Genomic DNA, 24353 nt, shown 5'->3' with positions numbered 1-24353 from the left:
ATATTTATACATTTTCAAGAATTTTTCTTTAGTCAGGAATATGTGGTTAATATATACTACTGTACATGAAGTATTCTTGTTTATATAGAATTTATATATAGTATATATACATATATACAATACATGTATATAGTTTTTATGGAAAATATGTACTTGAATTACAATATACAGTACATACATATGAAAATAAAAATATTAACATAAACAATGACTAGTTTTCCTTTACAAACACTTTGCAATACATAACAGCTCAGTCATGCTAGTTTTTAGGAGCCCATGAAAATTTCTGCCACTGGCATGCTGATGACAGCAGTGAGCAAAGGTCGTGAGGCTTTCCCCTTCACAACAAATACGCGTACAGTGTCTGAGATCCCCAGCTCTGATATGCATGTGACAAGTGTTTCTGCTACGTGAATGACGCCTGGTATAAGTATTGGAATCTGAAAGATGAAATGTAAAGAAAGTATTTATCTCATTACATATTTTATGTTGTATTTGTTATACTTACTACATTAAGAAGTATAGAATTCTGAGGTAAATCTAATACAGTATTTCTTATGTTATCTTACATGATTTAGTGCTGTATTAAACAGTATCAGTGAAGTGTGAATTTACCTCTTTGGTATGCTGTATAAGATGTCTTCCATCTGGATGCATTACTACTGTTCCTCTAACCATATACATTACAGACACAAGGGCAATAAACACAGGTTCGAAATGCTCTGGCATGCAAGTGGCTTTCTTTGTGTTTAACCCTTTGACTGTTTTGGTCGTATATATACGTCTTACGAGGTACTGTGTTTGACGAATATATACTCATAAATTCTAGCAGCTTCAAATCAATCAGGAGAAAGCTGGTAGGCCCACATGTGAGAGAATAGGTCTGTGTGGTCAGTGTGCATCATATAAAAAAATCTTGGCGAATGCAGTGCATGAGAAAAAAAAAACATCATTTTTTTTTAATTAAAATGCTGACTTTGTGATCTATTTTCATATAGTATTTATGGTTCTATTCTCGTTTTCTTGGTCTAATTTGATAGAATGGAAAACATATTATAGAAATAGAGGTGATTTTGATTGGTTTTACTATAAAAAGAACCTGGAAATGGGGCTCAAAGTAGGGAAAATGTTTGATTTTTGCCGATGTTCAAAAGTAAACAAATGATGTCGTTGTCCAATAAATGTCCAACTAGCCATTCTAATATGCAGTCATGAATGGGTTGACATCATTTGTACCATTATTACAATATTGCAGTAGTCTGCATAACAGTAAATCTTCTATTTTTTAGTTTGATTAAAAATTCAAAGTAGAAAGCAAGAGTAATATCAGAGGGGCCTGGAGATGTGACTGATGAACAAAGAAAATGTTATTTTAGAGCCAGGAATGTCTGCATTGTTCATTCTGGACCTTATTTTAAAATTGTCATATTTTTTAATTTTCGTGAAATTGGCCAAATTGCAAATTTCTGACCATGTTATTGGGTAGTTGAAATTGGTAAATGGAGAGTTTCTTGTACTCAGTCGATAGAGAAAATGGAGTTCTAAAGAAATAGCTGAGTTTGGTCAACTGGAAGAATGGAATTAGCCAAAAATAGGGCTCAAAGTGGGCGAAATCGCCGATTTGTAAATATCGCAGAGGTCGCTAAATTTGCGAGAGTGTAATTCCGTCAGTTTTCCATCAAATTTCGATTTTTTGGTGTCATTACAATCGGGAAAAGATTCTCTATCATTTCATAAGAAAAAATTTTTTTTTTTAAATTTTGCGACACCTCAGGATTGGGGGTTGCGACAGTCAAGGGGTTAATAATACATATTTCATAATATCAAATCACACATTGTACAACATGCAGAGAAATAAACTTTTATTTATTTGTATACGTAATTGCACCTACATGGAGTAGATAAAACAGAAGCTAAGAGTAAATCTTAAGAGGGCCTGAAAGACAATACTATTATTTTGTTTAATTTTTCTATGTTGGTTCATATGTGACACTACAGTATTTTTTTTTTTTTTTTTTAACATTGGTTGTCTCCCAGTGAGGTAGGGTGACTCGAAAAAAGAAACACTTTCATCATCATTCCCTCCATCACCGTCTTGCCAGAAGCACATAGATACTACAGTTCAGTATATACTATATTGGTTACTTGCATAAAAAATTGGAATGTATAGAACTGTGGAAAATTTAAGCTGTAATTCATGTATGTCATTACCTGAATGTATGATTTGTTAACACTGTAGATACGGTCGTCACAGTGGAATATGACAGCCAATTGTAGAGAAGGAGATGTAGAGGAGGTATTCTGTAGCTCAACTCTAAGTTTAAATGTTGGCCCCAGTCCCAAGACCTATAAATTAAAGGTGAATTTCACTGTCTGTCAAAATATTTACATTAAATGCCAGATGTGCAGTAGTAAATCCTTGATATAATGGACCTTTAGGGGTGAGTGGGTAGCTGTTACTGGCACATATGGAGGACAGAGATGAGATTTTTCTACACTGATCATAACAATAATGAATAATTCTGTAATTAGAAGATTGTTTATTGTTTCTAAATCAACTGACCCAGCAGATTATATCCAATTGTTCTAGGGTCCATTAAAATAAGATCTATTAAATTGAAGGTTTACTGTATTTTCTATATGATTTTAAACAGATTTTTGTTATGAATTAAAAATACCATATATGTACAATTTTTATATACATGGTTAAACTTCATTACCTATTAACTTATGTTTTAATTTCATTTGAGTCATTCATTACCTGATAGGTTGTCTTATAAAAAAGAGTTTTTCGTAAAAAATGAATGAAACCAAATGTAAATTTATAAGTGACAATAGTACCTAGTACAAAAGGAAAGACTTGTAAGCCAGTAAAATGGAGAAACAATATGAGGAATTACTCAAAAGCAAGAAAAAATATTACATAAAAGTAAAATGCCCATTAAATGTACACAAGAAGGCAGAGAAGTTCCTATTGTACATTACAGTACAGTGGACCCCCGCCTTACCATATTAATCCGTTCCTGAGAGCTCATCATGAGCCGAAATTATTGTAAGGCAAATTAATTTTCCCCGTAAGAAATAATGGAAATCAAATTTATCAGTGCAAGACACCCAAAATTCTGAAAAAAAAAAAAAATTTACCACATGAAATATTAATTTTAATACACACAAACTTAAGAAGACATGCACAATTAATACTCTACTAAGAATAGAATACATGACACTTACCTTTATTGAAGATCTGGTGATGATTGATGGGATGGGAGGAGGGGAGTGTGTGGAAGTTGTTATTGTTTAGAAGGGGAATCCCCTTCCATTAGGACTTGAGGTATCAAATCCTTTTCTGGGGTTACTTCCCTTCTTCTTTTAATGCCACTAGGACCAGCATGAGAGTCACTGGACCTCTGTCGCACAACAAATCTGTCCATAGCTCTGTACCTCCCGTTCCTTTAAGATTTGCCTAAAATGGGCCACAACATCGTCATTGTAATAGTCACCAGCACGGCTTGCAATAGCTGTGTTAGGGTGCTTTTCATCCATAAAGGTTTGCAGTTCAACCCACTTTGCACACATTTCCTTAATCTTTGAAGTAGGCACAATGGATTCCACAACTGGCACAGGCTTCTCAGGGTTAGCCCCAAACCCTTCAAAATCTTTCTTAATTTCCATACTAATTCTCACCCTTTTTATCACAGGGTTGGCACTAGAAGCTTTCTTGGGGCCCATGGTGACTTATTTTGCATGTGCAATCACTAAAAACGCTGTGATAATATGAAATGTTCCGATTGTATGTTTGGATGCGACCGCGGTGGCTGGCTTGTAACCACTGGGCTCAGGCCACACGTGGACGCATCTCGAATGGAACGAATCGTGTTGGGCGAGTTTTTTAGCACTAGCCGAGGCAAAAGTTTTGCGTTAAAATGTATTGCTAGGCGGATTTAACGTTATGCGATGCGTTCGTTAGGCGAGGGTCCACCGTACAGCACCTTTTCGGTGTTCCATGTTTTCGTTGGCTTTAAACTGAGCCATTGTTCATTATGTTCCACCAGCCAGTGACTATTGCTAGTGGGTGAAGCAATGGCTCAATTAAAAGCCAACAAAAATGTGGAACACTGAAAATAGGCACTGTATATGCGGGGTCCTCCAGTATATGGTAAGTGGCAAAGTTTCCATGAAAATCTAAGCCAAAACACAAGTGAGAGCAAACAGGTACAAGCACTGAAAGCAGAGGTATGGAGTAGCAGCAAATATCAACTCACCTGTGCAGAAAGTTTTAAAGGCTCTGTCTGCGAAAGAGAAACAGGATTGCTACTGGTCTCCAGAGACTGAACATAAGCACGAGCTGTGTTGAGTCGTAGACGGTACAAGTCATGTTGGAACACTCTGTGCATCACTGAAAACAAATAAAATTAAATGGTAATAAAGAATGTATAGAAATGCAATGAATTTTTTTTTAACAATCAGGTTGTCTCCCACCAAGGCAGGGTGACCCCCCCCCCCCCCCAAAAAAAAAAAAAAAGTTTTCTTCTTTTTAAATTTAGTAATTTATACAGAAGAAGGGGTTACTACCCCCTTGCTCCTGGCATGTTAGTTGCCTCTTACAACAAGCATGGCTTATGGAGGAAGGATTTTTCTCCACTCCTGGAGACAATGAGATTATAAATATTAAAAAAAAAAAAAAATTTAACCCTTTTAGGGTTTCGGACGTACTAGTACGGCTTACGCACCAGGGTTTTTGACGTAATAGTGCGCCTAAATTCTGGCACCCTCAAATCTAGTGAGAGAAAGCTGGTAGGCCTACATATGAAAGAATGGGTCTATGTGGTCAGTGTGCGCAGTATAAAAAAAAATCCTGCAGCACACAGGGCGTAATGAGAAAAAAAAAACTTTGACCGTGTTTTTGGATTAAAACAGCAACTTTGCACTGTATTTTCGTATGGTATTTATTGTTGTATTCTAGTTTTCCTGGTCTCATTTTATAGAATGGAAGACATATTATAGAAAGTGAGATGATTTTGACTGGTTTTACAATGAAAAGTACCTTGAAATTGAGCTCAAAGTAGCAGAAATGTTCGATTTTTACCAAAGTTCAAAAGTAAACAAATCATGCTAAGCATCCAATACATGTCAACTGGTGAGTCTAATATTCTTTCACAAGTCCGCCGATATTATTTATACCATTTCTACACTAATGCAATAGTCTGCATAACAGTAAATATATTTTTTGTGAGAATAAAAATTCAAAGTGGAAAGCAAAAGAATGTAAGAGGGGCATGGGGACGTGACTAATGAACAAAGGAAATGTTATTTTAGTACCAGGAATGTCTGTCTTGTTTATTCTGGACCCTATTTGGAAATTGGCATCTTTTGAAATTTGTGTGAAATTGGCAAAATTGCTAAATTCTGACCACTGTATTGGATAGTTGAAATCAATAAATGGGTAGTTTCTTGTACTCATTCGATAGCAAATATGGAGTTCTAGCGAAATAGTTAAGATTTTTGTCTACTAGTACACTGGAATTGGCCGAAGATAGGGCTCAAAGTGGGCAAAATTGCCGATGCGTAAATGTCATTGAGACCGCTAACTTCGCGAGAGCATAATTCCGTAAGTTTTCCATCAAATTTCATACTTTTGGTGTCATTATGATCGGGAAAAGATTCTCTATCTTTTCATAAGATTTTTTTTTTTTTTTTTTTTGAAATTTGGGCGACCCTGAGAACAAGTCTGGGAGAGGGCCTGGGGACCCTGAAAGGGTTAACTTACTTCAATGGGCTTCACAGCTCATGTTAGGTTTAAACAAACAAACTATTTCCATAAAGTGGAGCACAGTATATTATACAATTAGGCTGATTGACATATATAAACCACTTTATAGAAAGCCCCTTATTATGCAAGGCATTTTGGGCAGCCTTAAAACTAAATTGGGATTAGTAGTATGTATATGAGAATAAGGATATATAGTTTATATTATATTGGAGGTATTTAGTAGTTCAATAAAAAATTCTAATTACATATAGTGATATATTAAGGATGAAGCTAGGTATATATGAGTTGAAGGAATGAAAGTCCGGCTTTCACTTTCAGCTCTGTAAATTTTAATTCAAGAAATTTTAATAAATAAATTGGTTTCCATGAAATACCTTGAGAATGCATCTTCTGATCAACTTCAAACACTAAGATATGCAATGCAATCAACAAAAACATACTAACGTAGTTTTCACCCATGACCTACTTAACAAAAACACAAGTGACTTACACACACAGTTTTCTCTCTCACGCATAGTTTGATCAACAAAAAGTTTTGTTTTCTTGGGTATGTTGAGTTTCACAGCAAGTGCATGAGAAGATCCCTGAGCTTCTTCAATCTCAAAACGTGCAGTTCGCTTCAAAATTTTTACGAGAAGACCCCCACCTGAGAAAATGAAATCAATATCAAATTATTTTTAAGATGTAATATTTTAATGGAACATTTAAATGATGAGTATAAATAAAGGCTGAGAACAAATAAGATAATTTGAAGGAGGCTTTTCAGTTTTTGAATGGATTTTGGGTAATGTATCTAAATAACATACTGAACTCTATTTTTGTATTAACCCTTAAACGGTCCAAACAGATCGACGTTCAAATTCGTAGTGCTCCAAAAGTAAATCTACTTTTTTTTTACATATTTTCAAATATAACAAAAAAAAAAAGTAGATAAAAGTTTTTTTACACGTTTTCAAATGTAAAACAAAAAAGAAGATCTACATTTTTTTACATACTTTCAGATGTTGAAAAAACGTATATATACGTTTGGACCGTTTAAGGGTTAAAAAACATACTATATCATAGGTTAAATAGCCCTGTTTTTATCAAAATTGTCTATTTCATGATTCTAAACATAGTTCACTGTTATTTTAAATTCCAACCTTTCACACTGTTTCCAAAAATCTTAAAAAAAAATTTCTCACCTTTCATCACCAGCACCAAAGTATTATCTTCACGGCCAAAGCGGCCAAATTTCATGGCTGATATTCTGTCTTCAGTATATATAGTGTCGACCAAATGCTTATCACGATAAATCATGACACGGTTGTCAGCCATTCCAAGAGCTGTTAGTGTAAGGCCAAGGGTACGGATCTCAAGGGTCTCAACGCAGGTTATGGCAGCTGGAAGCTTGAGCGACCACAAGCGTTTACCCTAAATGATAAATGACATCACTTATCACATCACTTTGATACTTAAAATATTGAAAGATTACCCTACTATACATAATTAAAACAATTTCAGTGTGTACGATATAAAACCACTACAGTACTAACAAAGACCAGGACCCAATGTCATTATGCAATGTGGAGAGGTCATGTGACATTTGTAACCTAATCACTGCCATGCTAAAAAATTGCTAACATTACAAATCAGATGGTATTTATTAATAGTGATTTTATATACGTAATTCATTTTGTTTTTTGTTTTTTCTTTTTGGGTCTCCCTGCCTCGGTGGGAAACAGCTGATGTGTTAAAAAGAAAAAAAAAATTTTCCTTGTAATGTGAAATTATCAAGATACAGTCTATACATTGCACAGCAGTTCTTTATCTTCCTAACCATACTCTATATGCACTTTACTAATAAAGTGTGTATGTAATTCCTTTAGCCTTTCTGTGTATTTTGTAATTTATCTGTTTGTGGATTATTTGGTCTGTGTCACATGTATGTATACTACTAGTACTTGGTAAGTTATTTCTGATGTTGCAGCTCAAAAGCAATCTAGTAATAGCTATTTGCATTTTTGTAATTACTGTGCTTTGCAGCTACAGGAACAAAGCTAAGCTCACAGTGTCCCATCTTAAGTAATTAACTTATCATGTATATTTTTTAAAAGTTTCTAGTGGGTCTAGTACTTAATATCTCTTCTTGCAACCCATTCCAATGTTCAACCACTCGCTTTGGCACCTCTTCCTTAGTTTCAAACTATTATACAGCCTTTTGTTCTACCTGTTAATAGCCTTTCTGTGTATTTTGTAATTTATCTGTTTGTGGATTATTTGGTCTGTGTCACATGTATGTATACTACTAGTACTTGGTAAGTTATTTCTGATGTTGCAGCTCAAAAGCAATCTAGTAATAGCTATTTGCATTTTTGTAATTACTGTGCTTTGCAGCTACAGGAACAAAGCTAAGCTCACAGTGTCCCATCTTAAGTAATTAACTTATCATGTATATTTTTTAAAAGTTTCTAGTGGGTCTAGTACTTAATATCTCTTCTTGCAACCCATTCCAATGTTCAACCACTCGTTTTGGCACCTCTTCCTTAGTTTCAAACTATTATACAGCCTTTTGTTCTACCTGTTAATAGTACTAAGAAAACTTCCTTATCAATTTTCTTGTATTTTTTTTTTTTGTAATACTATACACTTAGGTCACACTACACATACATATACACATTTATTCATACACACTCATCTGAGTTTTATTTGATTTTATCTTAATAGTTCTTGGTCTTATTAATTTTCCTTTTATATCCATGGGGAAGTGGAATAAGAATCTTTCCTCCGTAAGCCATGCGTGTTGTAAAAGTCAACTAAAATGCCGGGAACAATGGGCTAGTAACCCCTTTTCCTGTAAAGATTACTAAAAAGAATAAGAAGAAGAAAATTGTCAAAGTGGGAAGTCTGAATGTGCGTGGATGTTGTGCAGATGATAAGAAAGAGATGATTGTGGATGTTATGAATGAGAAGAAGCTGGATGTCCTGGCTTTAAGTGAAACAAAGCTGAAGGGGGTGGGAGAGTTTCAGTGGAGAGGAATAAATGGGATTAGGTCAGGGGTTTCAAATAGAGTTAGAGCTAAAGAAGGAGTAGCAATAATGTTGAAGGATAAGCTATGGCAGGAAAAGAGGGACTATAAATGTATTAATTCAAGGATTATGTGGAGTAAAATAAAGATTGGATGTGAAAAGTGGGTTATAATAAGCGTGTATGCACCTGGAGAAGAGAGAAGTGTAGAGGAGAGAGAGAGATTTTGGGAAATGTTGAGTGAATGCGTGGGGAGTTTTGAATCAAGTGTGAGAGTAATGGTGGTTGGGGATTTCAATGCTAAAGTGGGTAAAAATGTTAGGGAGGGAGTAGTAGGTAAATTTGGGGTGCCAGGGGTAAATGTAAATGGGGAGCCTTTAATTGAGCTATGTGTAGAAAGAAATTTGGTAATAAGTAATACATATTTTATGAAAAAGAGGATAAATAAATATACAAGGTATGATGTAGCACGTAATGAAAGTAGTTTATTAGATTATGTATTGGTGGATAAAAGGTTGATGGGTAGGCTCCAGGATGTACATGTTTATAGAGGGGCAACTGATATATCGGATCATTATTTAGTTGTAGCTACAGTTAGAGTAAGAGGTAGATGGGAAAAGAGGAAGGTGGCAACAACAAGTAAGAGGGAGGTGAAAGTGTATAAACTAAGGGAGGAGGAAGTTCGGGCGAGATATAAGCGACTATTGGCAGAAAGGTGGGATAGTGCAAAGATGAGTAATGGGGGGGTTGAAGAGGGTTGGAATAGTTTTAAAAATGCAGTATTAGAATGTGGGGCAGAAGTTTGTGGTTATAGGAGGGTGGGTGCAGGAGGAAAGAGGAGTGATTGGTGGAATGATGAAGTAAAGGGTGTGATAAAAGAGAAAAAGGTAGCTTATGAGAGGTTTTTACAAAGCAGAAGTGTTATAAGAAGAGCAGAATATATGGAGAGTAAAAGAAAGGTAAAGAGAGTGGTGAGAGAGTGCAAAAGGAGAGCAGATGATAGAGTGGGAGAGGCACTGTCAAGAAATTTTAATGAAAATAAGAAAAAATTTTGGAGTGAGTTAAACAAGTTAAGAAAGCCAAGGGAAAATATGGATTTGTCAGTTAAAAACAGAGTAGGGAAGTTAGTAGATGGGGAGATGGAGGTATTAGGTAGATGGCGAGAATATTTTGAGGAACTTTTAAATGTTAAGGAAGAAACAGAGGCAGTAATTTCATGCACTGGTCAGGGAGGTATACCATCTTTTAGGAGTGAAGAAGAGCAGAATGTAAGTGTGGGGGAGGTACGTGAGGCATTACGTAAAATGAAAGGGGGTAAAGCAGCTGGTACTGATGGGATCATGACAGAAATGTTAAAAGCAGGGGGGGATATAGTGTTGGAGTGGTTGGTACTTTTGTTCAATAAATGTATGAAAGAGGGGAAGGTACCTAGGGATTGGCGGAGAGCATGTATAGTCCCTTTATATAAAGGGAAAGGGGACAAAAGAGACTGTAAAAATTATAGAGGAATAAGCTTACTGAGTATACCAGGAAAAGTGTACGGTAGGGTTATAATTGAAAGAATTAGAGGTAAGACAGAATGTAGGATTGCGGATGAGCAAGGAGGTTTCAGAGTGGGTAGGGGATGTGTAGATCAAGTGTTTACATTGAAGCATATATGTGAACAGTATTTAGATAAAGGTAGGGAAGTTTTTATTGCATTTATGGATTTAGAAAAGGCATATGATAGAGTGGATAGAGGAGCAATGTGGCAGATGTTGCAAGTATATGGAATAGGTGGTAAGTTATTAAATGCTGTAAAGAGTTTTTATGAAGATAGTGAGGCTCAGGTTAGGGTGTGTAGAAGAGAGGGAGACTATTTCCCGGTAAAAGTAGGTCTTAGACAGGGATGTGTAATGTCACCATGGTTGTTTAATATATTTATAGATGGGGTTGTTAAGGAAGTAAATGCTAGGGTGTTTGGGAGAGGGGTGGGATTAAATTATGGGGAATCAAATTCAAAATGGGAATTGACACAGTTACTTTTTGCTGATGATACTGTGCTTATGGGAGATTCTAAAGAAAAATTGCAAAGGTTAGTGGATGAGTTTGGGAATGTGTGTAAAGGTAGAAAGTTGAAAGTGAACATAGAAAAGAGTAAGGTGATGAGGGTGTCAAATGATTTAGATAAAGAAAAATTGGATATCAAATTGGGGAGGAGGGGTATGGAAGAAGTGAATGTTTTCAGATACTTGGGAGTTGACGTGTCGGCGGATGGATTTATGAAGGATGAGGTTAATCATAGAATTGATGAGGGAAAAAAGGTGAGTGGTGCGTTGAGGTATATGTGGAGTCAAAAAACGTTATCTATGGAGGCAAAGAAGGGAATGTATGAAAGTATAGTAGTACCAACACTCTTATATGGGTGTGAAGCTTGGGTGGTAAATGCAGCAGCGAGGAGACGGTTGGAGGCAGTGGAGATGTCCTGTTTAAGGGCAATGTGTGGTGTAAATATTATGCAGAAAATTCGGAGTGTGGAAATTAGGAGAAGGTGTGGAGTTAATAAAAGTATTAGTCAGAGGGCAGAAGAGGGGTTGTTGAGGTGGTTTGGTCATTTAGAGAGAATGGATCAAAGTAGAATGACATGGAAAGCATATAAATCTATAGGGGAAGGAAGGCGGGGTAGGGGTCGTCCTCGAAAGGGTTGGAGAGAGGGGGTAAAGGAGGTTTTGTGGGTAAGGGGCTTGGACTTCCAGCAAGCGTGCGTGAGCGTGTTAGATAGGAGTGAATGGAGACGAATGGTACTTGGGACCTGACGATCTGTTGGAGTGTGAGCAGGGTAATATTTAGTGAAGGGATTCAGGGAAACCGGTTATTTTCATATAGTCGGACTTGAGTCCTGGAAATGGGAAGTACAATGCCTGCACTTTAAAGGAGGGGTTTGGGATATTGGCAGTTTGGAGGGATATGTTGTGTATCTTTATATGTGTATGCTTCTAGACTGTTGTATTCTGAGCACCTCTGCAAAAACAGTGATAATGTGCAAGTGTGGTGAAAGTGTTGAATGATGATGAAAGTATTTTCTTTTTGGGGATTTTCTTTCTTTTTTGGGTCACCCTGCCTCGGTGGGAGACGGCCGACTTGTTGAAAAAAAAAAAAAAAAAAAAAAATGTAGTCATCATTTCTCCTCTTTTTTGCCCCTTATCAACCAGTGAGGTCATGTCTTGTGACTTTTTCTTTCCTCAAAACTTTGAGCTAAAAAAAAAAAAAAAAGTTTTTCTTAGGTTCATACACAATATCACTAATGTATATTCTAATGTTGGTCCAACAGTTTCCTTTTAGCATTTTCCCTTTATACATGTACTGTACTTAAAGGCTATTTCAGAGTTAGCCAATGTTGTATAGGAGTTTCTCATGATTTCATTATCGCAATCTTTCAGTGATGTGACAAAATTTTGTCCATGACACCTCACAGGTGTCATGGACACCTGTATAAGTTAGTGGAGGAATATGGGAGGGTATGTAAAAGGAAAATAAGATTGAGAATAGGAAAGTGAAAGATGATAAGAGTAACAAAAAATCTAGGGAATGAAAGATTGGCTATCTGGAGGGGGAGAGTATAAGTGAATGCATTCAGATACTAAGAGATAAGGTGCTGGCAGGCACAGTCGTGTACCTGTGATTTATGAGAGGGATGGGTACACGTGAGGTGATGATGAATATGATGAACTAGTAAGGAGTGATATTATATCTTAAACCATAAATAAGATGAGGGAAAGAAGGTAGGTGCTCTGCTGAAGCAGCTCTGGAAAGAACGTTTATCCATAGAGGCAAAAAGGGTAATGTACCAGAGTACATTGGTACAGGTCAGCCATCAGTAATCCGGTTCCATCAGTAATCTGACACTAATTTCAGCTAGCATAATTTCAAATTTCGGGGTCACCACACCAACCTGCCACTATTGTTTGGTGGCGCTACTTGCTGCATAAGTTATTCCAATTTCTTTTTCTCCATTTATTGTTATAACCTGCTCACTTTTAGCCATAGCCATGGTTCCAACGAATAAAAGAAATGCTTCTCATTGTGTAAAGCATATACACTGTACATTATCCACAAAAGATAAGGTGGATTTGAAGCCACTGTCAGTCACCATGAGCTCAGCTCACTCAGATAAGCTGTGACTGGTAAATTTGGGCCTACATATGAGAGAATAGATCTGTGTGGTAAGTGTGCATTATACAAAAAAAGATGCATGTTTTTGTGTAAAACAGGGACTTTACGGTGTATTTTCGTATGATTTTTATGGCTGTATCATTTTTTGGTCTCAGTTGATAGAATGGAAGATATGTTACAGAAGTAGATATGATTTTGATTGGTTTCATGAAGTAGAGTACCTTGAAATTGAGCTCAGAGTAGCGGAAATTTTTTATTTTTGCCAATGCTCAAGAGTAAACAAATGATGTCACCGTCCAATACATGTCCAGTTGGCCGGTCTAACACGTTGTGATGAATGGGTCGACATTATTTATACAATTATTACGATATGTAATGCAGTATTCTGCATAATAGTAAATCTTCTATTTTTTGTGCGAATAAAAATTCAAAATGAAAAGCATGTGTAATGTAAGAGGGACCAAGAGACATGACTAATGAACAGAGAAAAATGTTATTTTAGTGCCAGGAATGTCTGCAGTGTTTATTCTGGGCCCTATTTTGAAATTGGCACCTCTTGAAATTTTTGTGAAATCAGCCAAATTACTCATTTCTGACCACATTATTGGGTAGTTGAAACAGGCAAATGGGCAGTTTCTTGTACTCAATTGACAGAATAGAAGGAATACTAGTGAAATTGCTATGAGTTTGGTAGACTGGAACAATGGAATGGGAAAAAAAGTGCGTAAAATGGGTGAAATTGCTGATGTGTAAATATCACTGTTGGGGTTAAGTGTACTATTTCAACCTAACCATTCTGTAGTCCGGGAAAATCACTAATCTGGCACCCTACAGGTCCCAGTGATACCAGATTAGCGAGGTGTGAGGCAAAAATTTTAAACATTGTACCAAAGATGCCAGATGAAGATGTTAGGTTAAAGAACAATGTGTGGTGTGAAAATTATACACAGAATTTAAAGTGTAAAAATTAGAAGACATAATGGGGTTACCAAGAGTATAATTCAGAGGGCTGAGGAGGGGTTGTTGATGTGGTCTGGGCATTTAGAGAGGATGAAACAGAACAGGATGATCAAGAGTGTTTATAAATATGGGTGGAGGGGAGGAAAGGCAGCTAGTGTTTCATGAAGGGTTAGAGAAACGGTGCTAGAGACCTCTTAAATAGTGCAATGTGTCTCACCAAGGTAGGATGACCCAAGAGAGGAAATGCATTTACCATCATTGCCTGAAATGCTCTGTATAAAGGGGCTTTTGGCATGTACACCCAAGTGTTATACTCCTTTGTACAAACATGTATCATGCTGAAATAAACTTCTTATTCTTAACTGCTGTGTTTCTAGAAGTGCTTTGATATCACAGTTCAGATGATCCTCTGACTGCAACATCTCCACTCCTTCAGAGTGCAGGCACTGTATCTTCTACCTTCAGAACTTAAGTCTGGCCAACCGTTTTACTGGTTCCCAGAGTATGGCTTGCCTTATTGTTAAAAGAATGAAGATTCTGATCCATTGTGGCTACAATGGTGGTCTTGTCTCGCTTCAGTAAACCAACTGGCTGGGATGTTAGCTCAGCAGTTGGACGACCAATTTTTGTACCACGCTTCAGTGTGTAAATCTGACCATTGCGGCATGCTACAATAATGCGGTACTCAACATCATATAGTCCAGACACTGACAGGAACACTGGTACACTAGGCAGACTCATCTACAACAGCAAAGAAAATCTTAATTATCAACAACGACAACAACAACAATAATAATAATCATAAACATTTTCCAAGCACCATACGAGCCTGGCCCAAGGCTGGGCTCTGGGAGTAGAAAAACTCTTGAAACTCATGAATGGTATATCAAGGTTATGCATATAATACCCTGAATTCTCATAGTATGCAAAGCATTTAAAACAAACTTGAAATAGGACCTAGACCACTTAACCCTAAAAGATTACATAACTGTTATGTTCATGGTGCAGGATGCTCAAAATAATAATAGTGGTACAAATTACAAGAATATTCTCTAAAACTGCTAAAAATTAAAACTAAATGACAAGGTGAAGGTTGACTAGTAGTTTATGAAATTACAATACAAGATTAGGATACCACAGTATTTGTCTGAGCTTAAGCTGAACTCATTAAGTATGCAATTTTTTTATTCATTTGACAAGCTATTCCATATTTTTGGCCCCTTAATTTTAATAGAATTTCTGTAGACATTCAAACGAACATGAGATGTATCAAAGAGGTATTTGTTTCTAGTGTGATGCCTGTGTGTACTGTTAAAATTTTCAAAGAAATGTCTTAAGTGAGTATCAGTATGATAATGCAGTGTTCTAAAGATGTGAAGTGAACAGAATTAAGCTTGACAAAAGGATGCCTTGATGCAGGTGAAAGGCTCTTGACTCAAGGAATTGGAATTGCCCTCCTCTTCCTCAAATCAAACCTGGTTACTTCATATTCCCTGGGTGCTTTATGATGACTGCAGATTTGATGACAGAGATTTTTTTTATCATACACTGTTAAGAATTGTAAAGGCTTCGGGATCCAATATGAAAATATTTGCACTCTCTGTGCCAAGCACCAAACATGAGATGGCATCATCTTCAGCATGACTCTTCTTCAGGGTAGCAAAACATGTTACAACAGTCTGCAAAAGAAAATTTTTCATTAACAGACAAACTTGACAAAGCATCATATGTCATGATGGAAAAACTATTCAGCAACTTTTCAGCTTCAGTCGAATTTATGGAAAATTAATCAGTGGCCAAATAAAATTACAGCTAGTTGAATAGTACCTAAAAAAAAAAAAAAAAATTCAGTGCTCTGCAAATTATAGCTCAAGGGAGAAGTATACGTATATTTTTTTACCTGACGTTTGAGAATGAATCCTTTGTGCTGGTTGAGGAAGGTTGCTTGGCTAGCATGGTCAGGACACATAAGAAACCGCTGAGATCGTGTTGTAAGTCCACACTCTCCCACCTCTTGTCTCAACGAGTCAAGGATCTCATACAGCATGCTCACATCTAACAGTTCATCTCGGGCCTGAAAAAATCAGTGATTAAATCTAATACTCTTCAGCTACTAGCTATGATCAGAGAGTAACAATATAAAGCATGCAGATTTGAAAGTAATTTATTTTGTAATTTGTTACATATATTTTACACTACTGATATTTCACCTAGTCACCTCCCAGCTTACAGATTTATCCCACTGCAAAGACCTCCATAATGGCTTCACAAAAAAGTGTTCTTGTGTTTACTATCACTGATGACAGCAGTTGGTGTAATTTTATGTAGTGTAATGCTACAGTAACGGTATGTACCCATCTAGCAGAAGTGTCACCACCTCTCCACCAAGAGTATTATCCTGTTGCATGATGATATATGACCCACACTGCCACCATATTATCATGATGATAATGTCATACACTGCCATCATAATTTCATCCAGTTTGATGTTGTTGCACAATTACAAACAGGACTATCACTAAAAGAAGCTCTTGATGAAGGCTTAGCTATGAAGTTTTTAATAATATTCCATACATTTCTGGCCTTTGCAGCATGCAACTACTACCTGTTTAGACCTAAAAGTCTGGATGTTGCAGTATGGATGGATGCTACACATGTGACAGGTTTAAAAAAAAATTACTCAAAATTACATTCCTTGTCACTGACTTCTTTCTGATTACCCAACAAAATATACATTATACCTACTGTAGTATTTGCTTAACTGTTAATTACAGCCTCTCCTCACTTAGTGACGTACTCATTTACCGATGCTTCGGACTTACGACAGGCTCTGTGATCAGTATTTATACCTAAATAATGTATATTAGAGCTGATTTCCTCTACTCTGTTTATTTCAATATACAGTACACTACTGTATAAACATTTAAAAATATACTAGAAATGTTATAAATGGTGCAAAGGTGACGTTTAAATGATATCAAAGATGGTTGACACAAACCCTCTACTATTATAGTATGCTCCTTACCTAGCAATGAATTTGTCTGACGACATGGTCTTAGGAACAGAACTCCATCGCTAAGTAAGGAGAGGCTGTATTAACAATGAACTCTGTTATATATCAAAGCATACACATGTAGAAGGGAATACTGAAATTAACTCTATTTTTTATATAGCATATTGAATTTATATATTGTATTGTACTGTACATGTATATAGTTTACCTACTGCAATCAGTAGCTCATCTACCTGTTACTATAAGTAAAGGTCAGTTTATCGTTCATATTATGGGTTATAATCTTGCTCTAAGTACATGAAAATAAATGTATTATATGACTAAACACGGGTAATTACCTGGCTCCAGGCATCAAATTCTGCAGAGTTCACTTCTAAAGTTGGCAATGTAAACTTGAAATATGGCCTAAGATTTTTGTAGATGTAGATATAGCTTCCAGATGCGACAGCAACAGCTATGTCAAATTAAAAATTAGATGTTAGCATAACAATATATATATACGCACACACATACACATATATATATGCGAGTTTTCCCTGAAGTAAGTTTATTCTTTTCTCTGAGGATGAGGGTCCCCAGCACAGTTTCAGAGATGGTACCTCCCTATGTATATATATGTTGACCTAACGACACTGGAGGACAGGAGAGATAGGGGGGACATGATAACGACATATAAAATAATGAGAGGAATTGACAAGGTGGACAAAGACAGGATGTTCCATAGGAAGTATTTCCATAGGAAGTATTTCTTCAGTCAGAGTTGTCAGGAAGTGGAATAGTCTGGGAAGTGATGTAGTGGAAGCAGGATCCATACATAGCTTTAAGAAGAGGTATGATAAGCTCGTGGAGCAGGAATAGTGATCTAGTAGCGACCAGTGAAGTGGCGGGGTCAGGAGCTGTGACTCAACCCCTGCATCCACAATTAGGTGATTACATACATACATACATATATACTGCTGTATGTGCAATACTAACATGAATAATGGTAAAACCTGAATACTGCTCATTTCTCAGGTGCAGTATGACCCCTGCAGGTTTAGCATTTTCCCATGAATACAATAAATTATAATTATAATATTCCATGGGAAGTAGAGAAGAATCCTTCCTCTGTAAGCCATGCATGTCATGACACAAAATGCTTAAGGGGGCTTAGACTGTAGACAAGGATAGAGTCTTTAACAAGGAAAAAATCAAGAAGAGGTATAATTCATGAATGGATATTACACACCCAACTGAGTTAAAGAAATATTAAAAAAAAAAAAAAAAAAACGTTTTAAACAAAAGAGTGGCAAAACAGTTTATTATTATTTGATAACTGAAGAGGGACACAGTGGATGGTCAACCCTATACAGGGGTTCAAGAGTAGAAATGACAAGGTTGTTTCAAGTGAATTGTAAAGTGTAAAAAAAATAAAAGGAAGGACAAAGGGATATGTGCTGACCCCCCTCCCCCAAAAGAAAAAAATAAAGTCTACTGTAATATATAATTACTCACCAGGTACTCGGGGCTCTGTGGTGTCCATATGAAAGGTTATAACTCCCGTTGGGAGGTCAATGAGTGTGTTTTCCGACATTAAACTGGTACCCTTGTAGACCTGTAAGAGAACAGCATACATGGCTACTTCATATCAGAACACTGAATTGATAAGTATATTTATGGTAAATAAAGCAGCAAACCTACATTTGAGAGCAGCTGTAGACAAACAGTTGCTGATATTTCTGTGCTGGGGCCCTGACTGTCCACCTGAAACACACCAATGCACATTCACACCTCTTACCTTGAGTTTCATGTTATAAGCTCCAGTTCCAAGGTCAGCAATTATGAGTTTGGATTCTCCATCCCCATGAAGGTCAGCCAGAGCCATGCAGGCACTGAATGTGTAGAGGGCTGCCAGAGGGTCGTGATGGGCTGTGAGCCATCGTTCACTGGAGCAAGAATTAAAATTTGGTTGGTTAGAAATTTTCATTTAATTAAATTTGCAATTTGTTTACAAGTGGCTCTTTTAAGTACAGTATTTCCAATACTTATACCAGGCACATTATTATGTGTTGTGAAGCTTTACCCTACAATAACCCAGCAAAGCCAAATACAGTAAACTATCAATATAATGGCTAAGTGTTTGCTAAATCAGAATAATCTTAAGAATAGTACAAGCAATAAAATACTATACATACTGTATACCTAATATAGTCCTGTATTATACACACAATTTACATATAACCACAATAAATACTAAAAATTAAGGAATTAGATATATAATTTACTAGGCTAATTTTGTTCATTATTTTAGAAGTCTGTTATATAGAGATGTAATATATCAAGGGTTTACTGTACAGGCGAGCCTTGCCATATAACATTATGTATCAAATTTTGATATAAGAAAGTCACTCATGTACAGTGGACCCCCGCATAGCGATTTTAATCCGTGCAAGAGGGCTCATTGTTATGCGAAATGATCGGTATGCGAATGAATTTTCCCCATAAGAAATAATGGAAATCAAATTAATCCGTGCAAGACACCCAAAAGTATGAAAAAAAAAAATTTTACCACATGAAATGTTAATTTTAATACACACAAACTGAAAAAGGCATGCACAATTACATGACACTCACTTTTATTGAAGATCTGGTGATGATTGATGGGATGGGAGGAGGAGAGAGAAAGTGTTAGTGTTTAGAAGGGGAATCCCCTTCCATTAAGACTTGAGGTGTCGAGTCCTTTTCTGGGGTTACTTCCCTTCTTCTTTTAATGCCACTAGGACCAGCTTCAGAGTCACTGGACTTCTTTCGCACAACATATCTGTCCATAGTGGCCTGTACCTCTCGTTCCTTTATGACTTCCCTAAAGTGTTTCACAACATTGTCAGTGTAATAATCACCAGCACGGCTTGCAATAGCTGTGTGAGGGTGATTTTCATCCATGAAGGTTTGCACTTCAAGCCACTTTGCACAGATTTCCTTAATCTTTGTAGTAGGCAACTTCTTCAATTTCTCTCTCCCCTCCTCTGAACCAGTTTCCTCAGGTCTGGCCTCTTGCTGTTGAAGTTGATCTATCAGCTCATCAGTGGTTAGTTCTTCATTGTCCTCCTCCACCAACTCTTCCACATCCTCCCCACTAACCTCCAACCCCAAGGACTTTCCCAATGCCACAATGGATTCCTCAACTGGCATAATCCTCTCAGGGTTAGCCTCAAACCCTTCAAAATCCCTTTTGTCTACACATTCTGGCCACAGTTTCTTCCAAGCAGAGTTCAAGGTCTTCTTAGTCACTCCCTCCCAAGCCTTACCTATAAGGTTTACACAATTGAGGATATTAAAGTGCTCTCTCCAAAACTCTCTTAGAGTCAGTTGAGTTTCTGAGGTCACTACAAAGCACCTTTCAAACAGAGCTTTTGTGTACAGTTTTTTGAAGTTTGCAATAACCTGCTGGTCCATGGGCTGCAGGAGAGGAGTGGTATTAGGAGGCAAAAACTTCACCTTAATGAATTTCATGTCCCCATAAAGTCGCTCTGCCACATCTGTAGGATGACCAGGGGCATTGTCTAACACCAGGAGGCACTTAAGTTCTAATTTCTTTTCAGTTAGGTAATCTTTCACATTGGGGGCAAATGCATGTTGTAACCAGTCATAGAAAAAGTCCCTAGTGACCCATGCCTTACTGTTTGCCCTCCACAGCACACACAAATTCTCCTTGAGGACATTCTTTTGCCTGAACGCTCTGGGAGTTTCAGAGTGATACACTAATAAAGGCTTAACTTTGCAATCACCAGTAGCATTGGAACACATCAACAAAGTAAGCCTGTCTTTCATAGGCTTATGTCCTGGGAGTGCCTTTTCCTCCTGAGTAATGTAGGTCCTGCTTGACATTTTCTTCCAAAACAGGCCTGTTTCATCACAATTAAACACTTGTTCAGGTTTCAGTCCTTCAGCCTCTATGTACTCCTTGAATTCATGCACATATTTTTCAGCCGCTTTGTGGTAAGAACTGGCAGCCTCACCATGCCTTATCACACTATGTATGCCACTACACTTCTTAAATCTCTCAAACCAACCTTTGCTGGCCTTAAATTCACTCACATCAGCACTAGTTGCAGGCATTTTTTAAATTAAATCCTCATGTAACTTCCTAGCCTTTTCGCTTATGATCGCTTGAGAGACGCTATCTCCTGCTAGCTGTTTTTCATTTATCCACACCAATAAGAGTCTCTCAACATCTTCCATCACTTGCGATCTTTGTTTCGAAAACACAGTTAAACCTTTGGCAAGAACAGCTTCCTTGATTGCCTTTCTGGTGCCCACAATAGTAGCGATGGTTGATTGGGGTTTCTTGTACAACCTGGCCAGGTCGGCGATACGCACTCCACTTTCATACTTATCAATGATCTCTTTCTTCATCTCTATTGGAATTCTCACCCTTATTGCTGTAGGGTTGGCACTAGAAGCTTTCTTGGGGCCCATGGTCACTTATTTTCCAGAGAAAATCACCAAAAACAATGTAATAATACGAAATGTTCCGATTGTATGCTTGGATGTTACCGCGGAGGCTGGCTGGTAAACAATGGCACGGGCGGCACATGTGAGGCTGGCTGAGGGCGCACATTGGACGCGTCTCGGACGAACAGCGGTGAGCGGGTTTTTAAGCGGTATGCGAGGCAAAATTTTAGCGATAAAATGTATCGGTATGCGGATTAAACGTTATGTGATGCCAACGGTATGCGGGGGTCCACTGTACATGTACTATAAAAATATCTTACTGATGGTTTTATTAAATGTACTATAATGTTGTAAAGTTAAAAAAGGTTATTCTATATTTCAGATGAAAACATAAATTTACTGCCTATATTTTTTTATATGTCGATATTAATTACAATTATAATACAACATATACTATATGACTTGTTACTTTCATAGTTCCATATTAGTACATTTTGTTCACAACCTAAAGAACCCAGGTACAAATACCGGGTGATGCGAGACTTATTTATGGGCACGTCTCGCACGATGTGACCCACAAGTACATACTTAATACTAGGTCAACATGGGTAACAGATCAAAACATTTCACCAACATTTCACCCTACACCAGGATGAAACCAAAATTGTTTAGTTGATAGTTGGTGCCAGGACCAAAGTACCCACTGGAAATAAGACATAACGATTTAATTTCCTGGGATAACCTTGATTACTAGCCTTCAGGATAATAATATGAACAAAATCTCTCACTCTCTTATTCCTCTGGGGTTATTAACCCTCAGAGGTTAATAATCTCAAGTGTATGTAAGTCTTCCTCTATTATCACTCTTAAGCAATAACACCAATTGTATAGTGAAGAATCTGGTAACACGATGAATGCATTATGACTAAAATAATAGACAATACAACAGTTAAGTGGAGACACCATCATGATACATAAATTTACTCACTTTTCTGTCATCATGAAGATTTTCCCGTCTTGAGTAGAGAGAATGTTGCCTCAGTTCTCTAGGAAGCTTGTTACTAACTCATTAACAGCTTTTACAAGTGAAACCAAATACAGAGTACATTGATAAATATAATTTACTTATTAGATTGATAATAAAATTTAGTAAAATAAGCGCATTCCTAACTAGAGAAAAATCTATCGTACTTATCCTCGCTAGGAACTATTGATGGAGGTGTTTGTTTACATTCCTGGTTGCCATGACAACGAAATATTCAAATTTTATTTAGGCTTTTAGGAAGTTTATTTAGAGGCAGGTACTCATAAGTACAATTGTTATATATAATGTAAATTGCTTAGGATAACAAAAAAAAAAAAAAAGTCAAAGTGACTTATTTCCATTGGGGTCCTTCGTAAAAATATATTTTTTTACAATGGTTCCTAAACCTGTATTCTAAACCTGAGGTTCCTGAACCTGTATTCCCTGGAACGCAGGCGGGAGAGATACATGATTATATACACCTGGAAAATCCTAGAGGGACTAGTACCGAACTTGCACACGAAAATCACTCACTACGAAAGCAAAAGACTTGGCAGACGATGCAACATCCCCCCAATGAAAAGCAGGGGTGTCACTAGCACGTTAAGAGACCATACAATAAGTGTCAGGGGCCCGAGACTGTTCAACTGCCTCCCAGCATACATAAGGGGGATTACCAACAGACCCCTGGCAGTCTTCAAGCTGGCACTGGACAAGCACCTAAAGTCGGTTCCTGACCAGCCGGGCTGTGGCTCGTACGTTGGTTTGCGTGCAGCCAGCAGTAACAGCCTGGTTGATCAGGCTCTGATCCACCAGGAGGCCTGGTCACAGACCGGGCCGCGGGGGCGTTGACCCCCGGAACTCTCTCCAGGTAAACTCAAGGCAGACAGATGTTACAGGCATATCACCCATGTACTATGCAGATTTATTTTTATTAGGGTCCCTGTTATAATCATGACTGATTTCTACTGTATCTTACAGCTAGGCTTTAAATAATAAGATATTACAAGGACCCCAATGGAAAAAAGTAACTGAAGATTATCAGGAGGAGAGTGGTGGAGCACCTGGAACGGAACAAGAGTATAAACGCCAACTAGCACGGATTTATGGAAGGCAAATCCTATGTCACAAACCTACTGGAGTTTTATGATAAAGTAACAGAGTAAGACACGAGAGAGAGGGGTGGGTTGATTGCATCTTGGACTGCAAGAAGGCCTTCGACACAGTTCCTCACAGGAGATTGGTACTGAGGCTAGAGGATCAGGTGCTTATAACAGGAAGGGCACTGCAATTGATCAGAGAATACCTGACAGGGAGGCAACGAGTCATGGTACGGGATGAGGTATCACAGTGGGCACCTGTGACGAGTGGGGTCCCACAGGGGTCGGTCCTAGGACTAGTGCTATTTCTGGTATATGTGAATGACATGATAGAAGGGTTAGACTCATTAGTGTCCCTGTTCGCAGATTATGTGAAGTTAATGAGGAGAATTAAATCAGGTGAGGATCAGGTAGGATTTCAAAGAGACCTGGACAGGCTGGATACCTGGTCCAGCAACTGGCTTCTCGAATTTAACTTTGCCAAATGCAGATCGGGGAAGAGCAAAGAAGACCGCAGACGGAGTATAGGCTAGGTGGCCAAAGACTGCAAACCTCGCTCAAGGAGAAAGATCTTGGGGTGAGTATAACACCCAGCACATCTCCGGAAGCACACATCAACCAGATAACTGCAGCAGCATATGGGCGCCTGGCAAACCTGAGAACAGCGTTCCGATACCTTAGTAAGGAATCGCTCAAGACACTGTACACCATGTACGTCAGGCCCATACTGGAGTATGCAGCACCTGTTTGGAACCCACACTTGATCAAGCACGTCAAGAAATAGAGAAAGTGCAAAGGTTTGCGACAAGGTTAGTCCCAGAGCTAAGGGGAATGTCCTACGGAGAAAGGTTAAGGGAAATCGCCCTGACGACACTGGAGGACAGGAGGGTTAG

The 24353-nt window shown here is 37.6% G+C and overlaps 1 protein-coding gene and 1 long non-coding RNA gene across 2 annotated transcripts in view; one reads left to right on the top strand and one right to left on the bottom strand.

The window, feature by feature from the left end:
- LOC128699997 (uncharacterized) overlaps positions 1–24353 on the top strand; it is a 106839-nt gene that overhangs the window by 21127 nt on the left and 61359 nt on the right. The window lies entirely within an intron of this gene.
- On the bottom strand, positions 65–22520 carry BBS1 (Bardet-Biedl syndrome 1). The gene is made up of 12 exons (XM_053792878.2): positions 22325–22520; positions 18680–18827; positions 18397–18496; positions 17241–17356; positions 15790–15963; positions 15437–15568; positions 14403–14630; positions 6955–7183; positions 6261–6416; positions 4263–4396; positions 2212–2346; positions 65–440 (listed from the first exon to the last, which is right to left on the bottom strand). The coding sequence occupies exons 1-12, from the start codon at positions 22336–22338 to the stop codon at positions 267–269; spliced, it is 1740 nt and encodes a 579-aa protein (XP_053648853.1). The 5' UTR covers positions 22339–22520; the 3' UTR covers positions 65–266.

This window comes from Cherax quadricarinatus, chromosome 64 (genome assembly GCF_038502225.1).
Source record: "Cherax quadricarinatus isolate ZL_2023a chromosome 64, ASM3850222v1, whole genome shotgun sequence".
In the NCBI taxonomy this organism is placed as follows: Eukaryota; Metazoa; Arthropoda; class Malacostraca; order Decapoda; family Parastacidae; genus Cherax; species Cherax quadricarinatus.
Note: the sequence above shows the minus strand (reverse complement) of the source record. Positions and strands in the feature narration are given on the sequence as shown.

Coding starts and splice junctions, on each gene's coding strand:
- BBS1 (XM_053792878.2), bottom strand. Junction 18,497..18,679: donor CTTATAACATGAAACTCAAG/GTAAGAGGTGTG, acceptor GTTCTCTTACAG/GTCTACAAGGGTACCAGTTT. Junction 15,964..17,240: donor AATTTGATGCCTGGAGCCAG/GTAATTACCCGT, acceptor TGATTTTTTCAG/GCCCGAGATGAACTGTTAGA.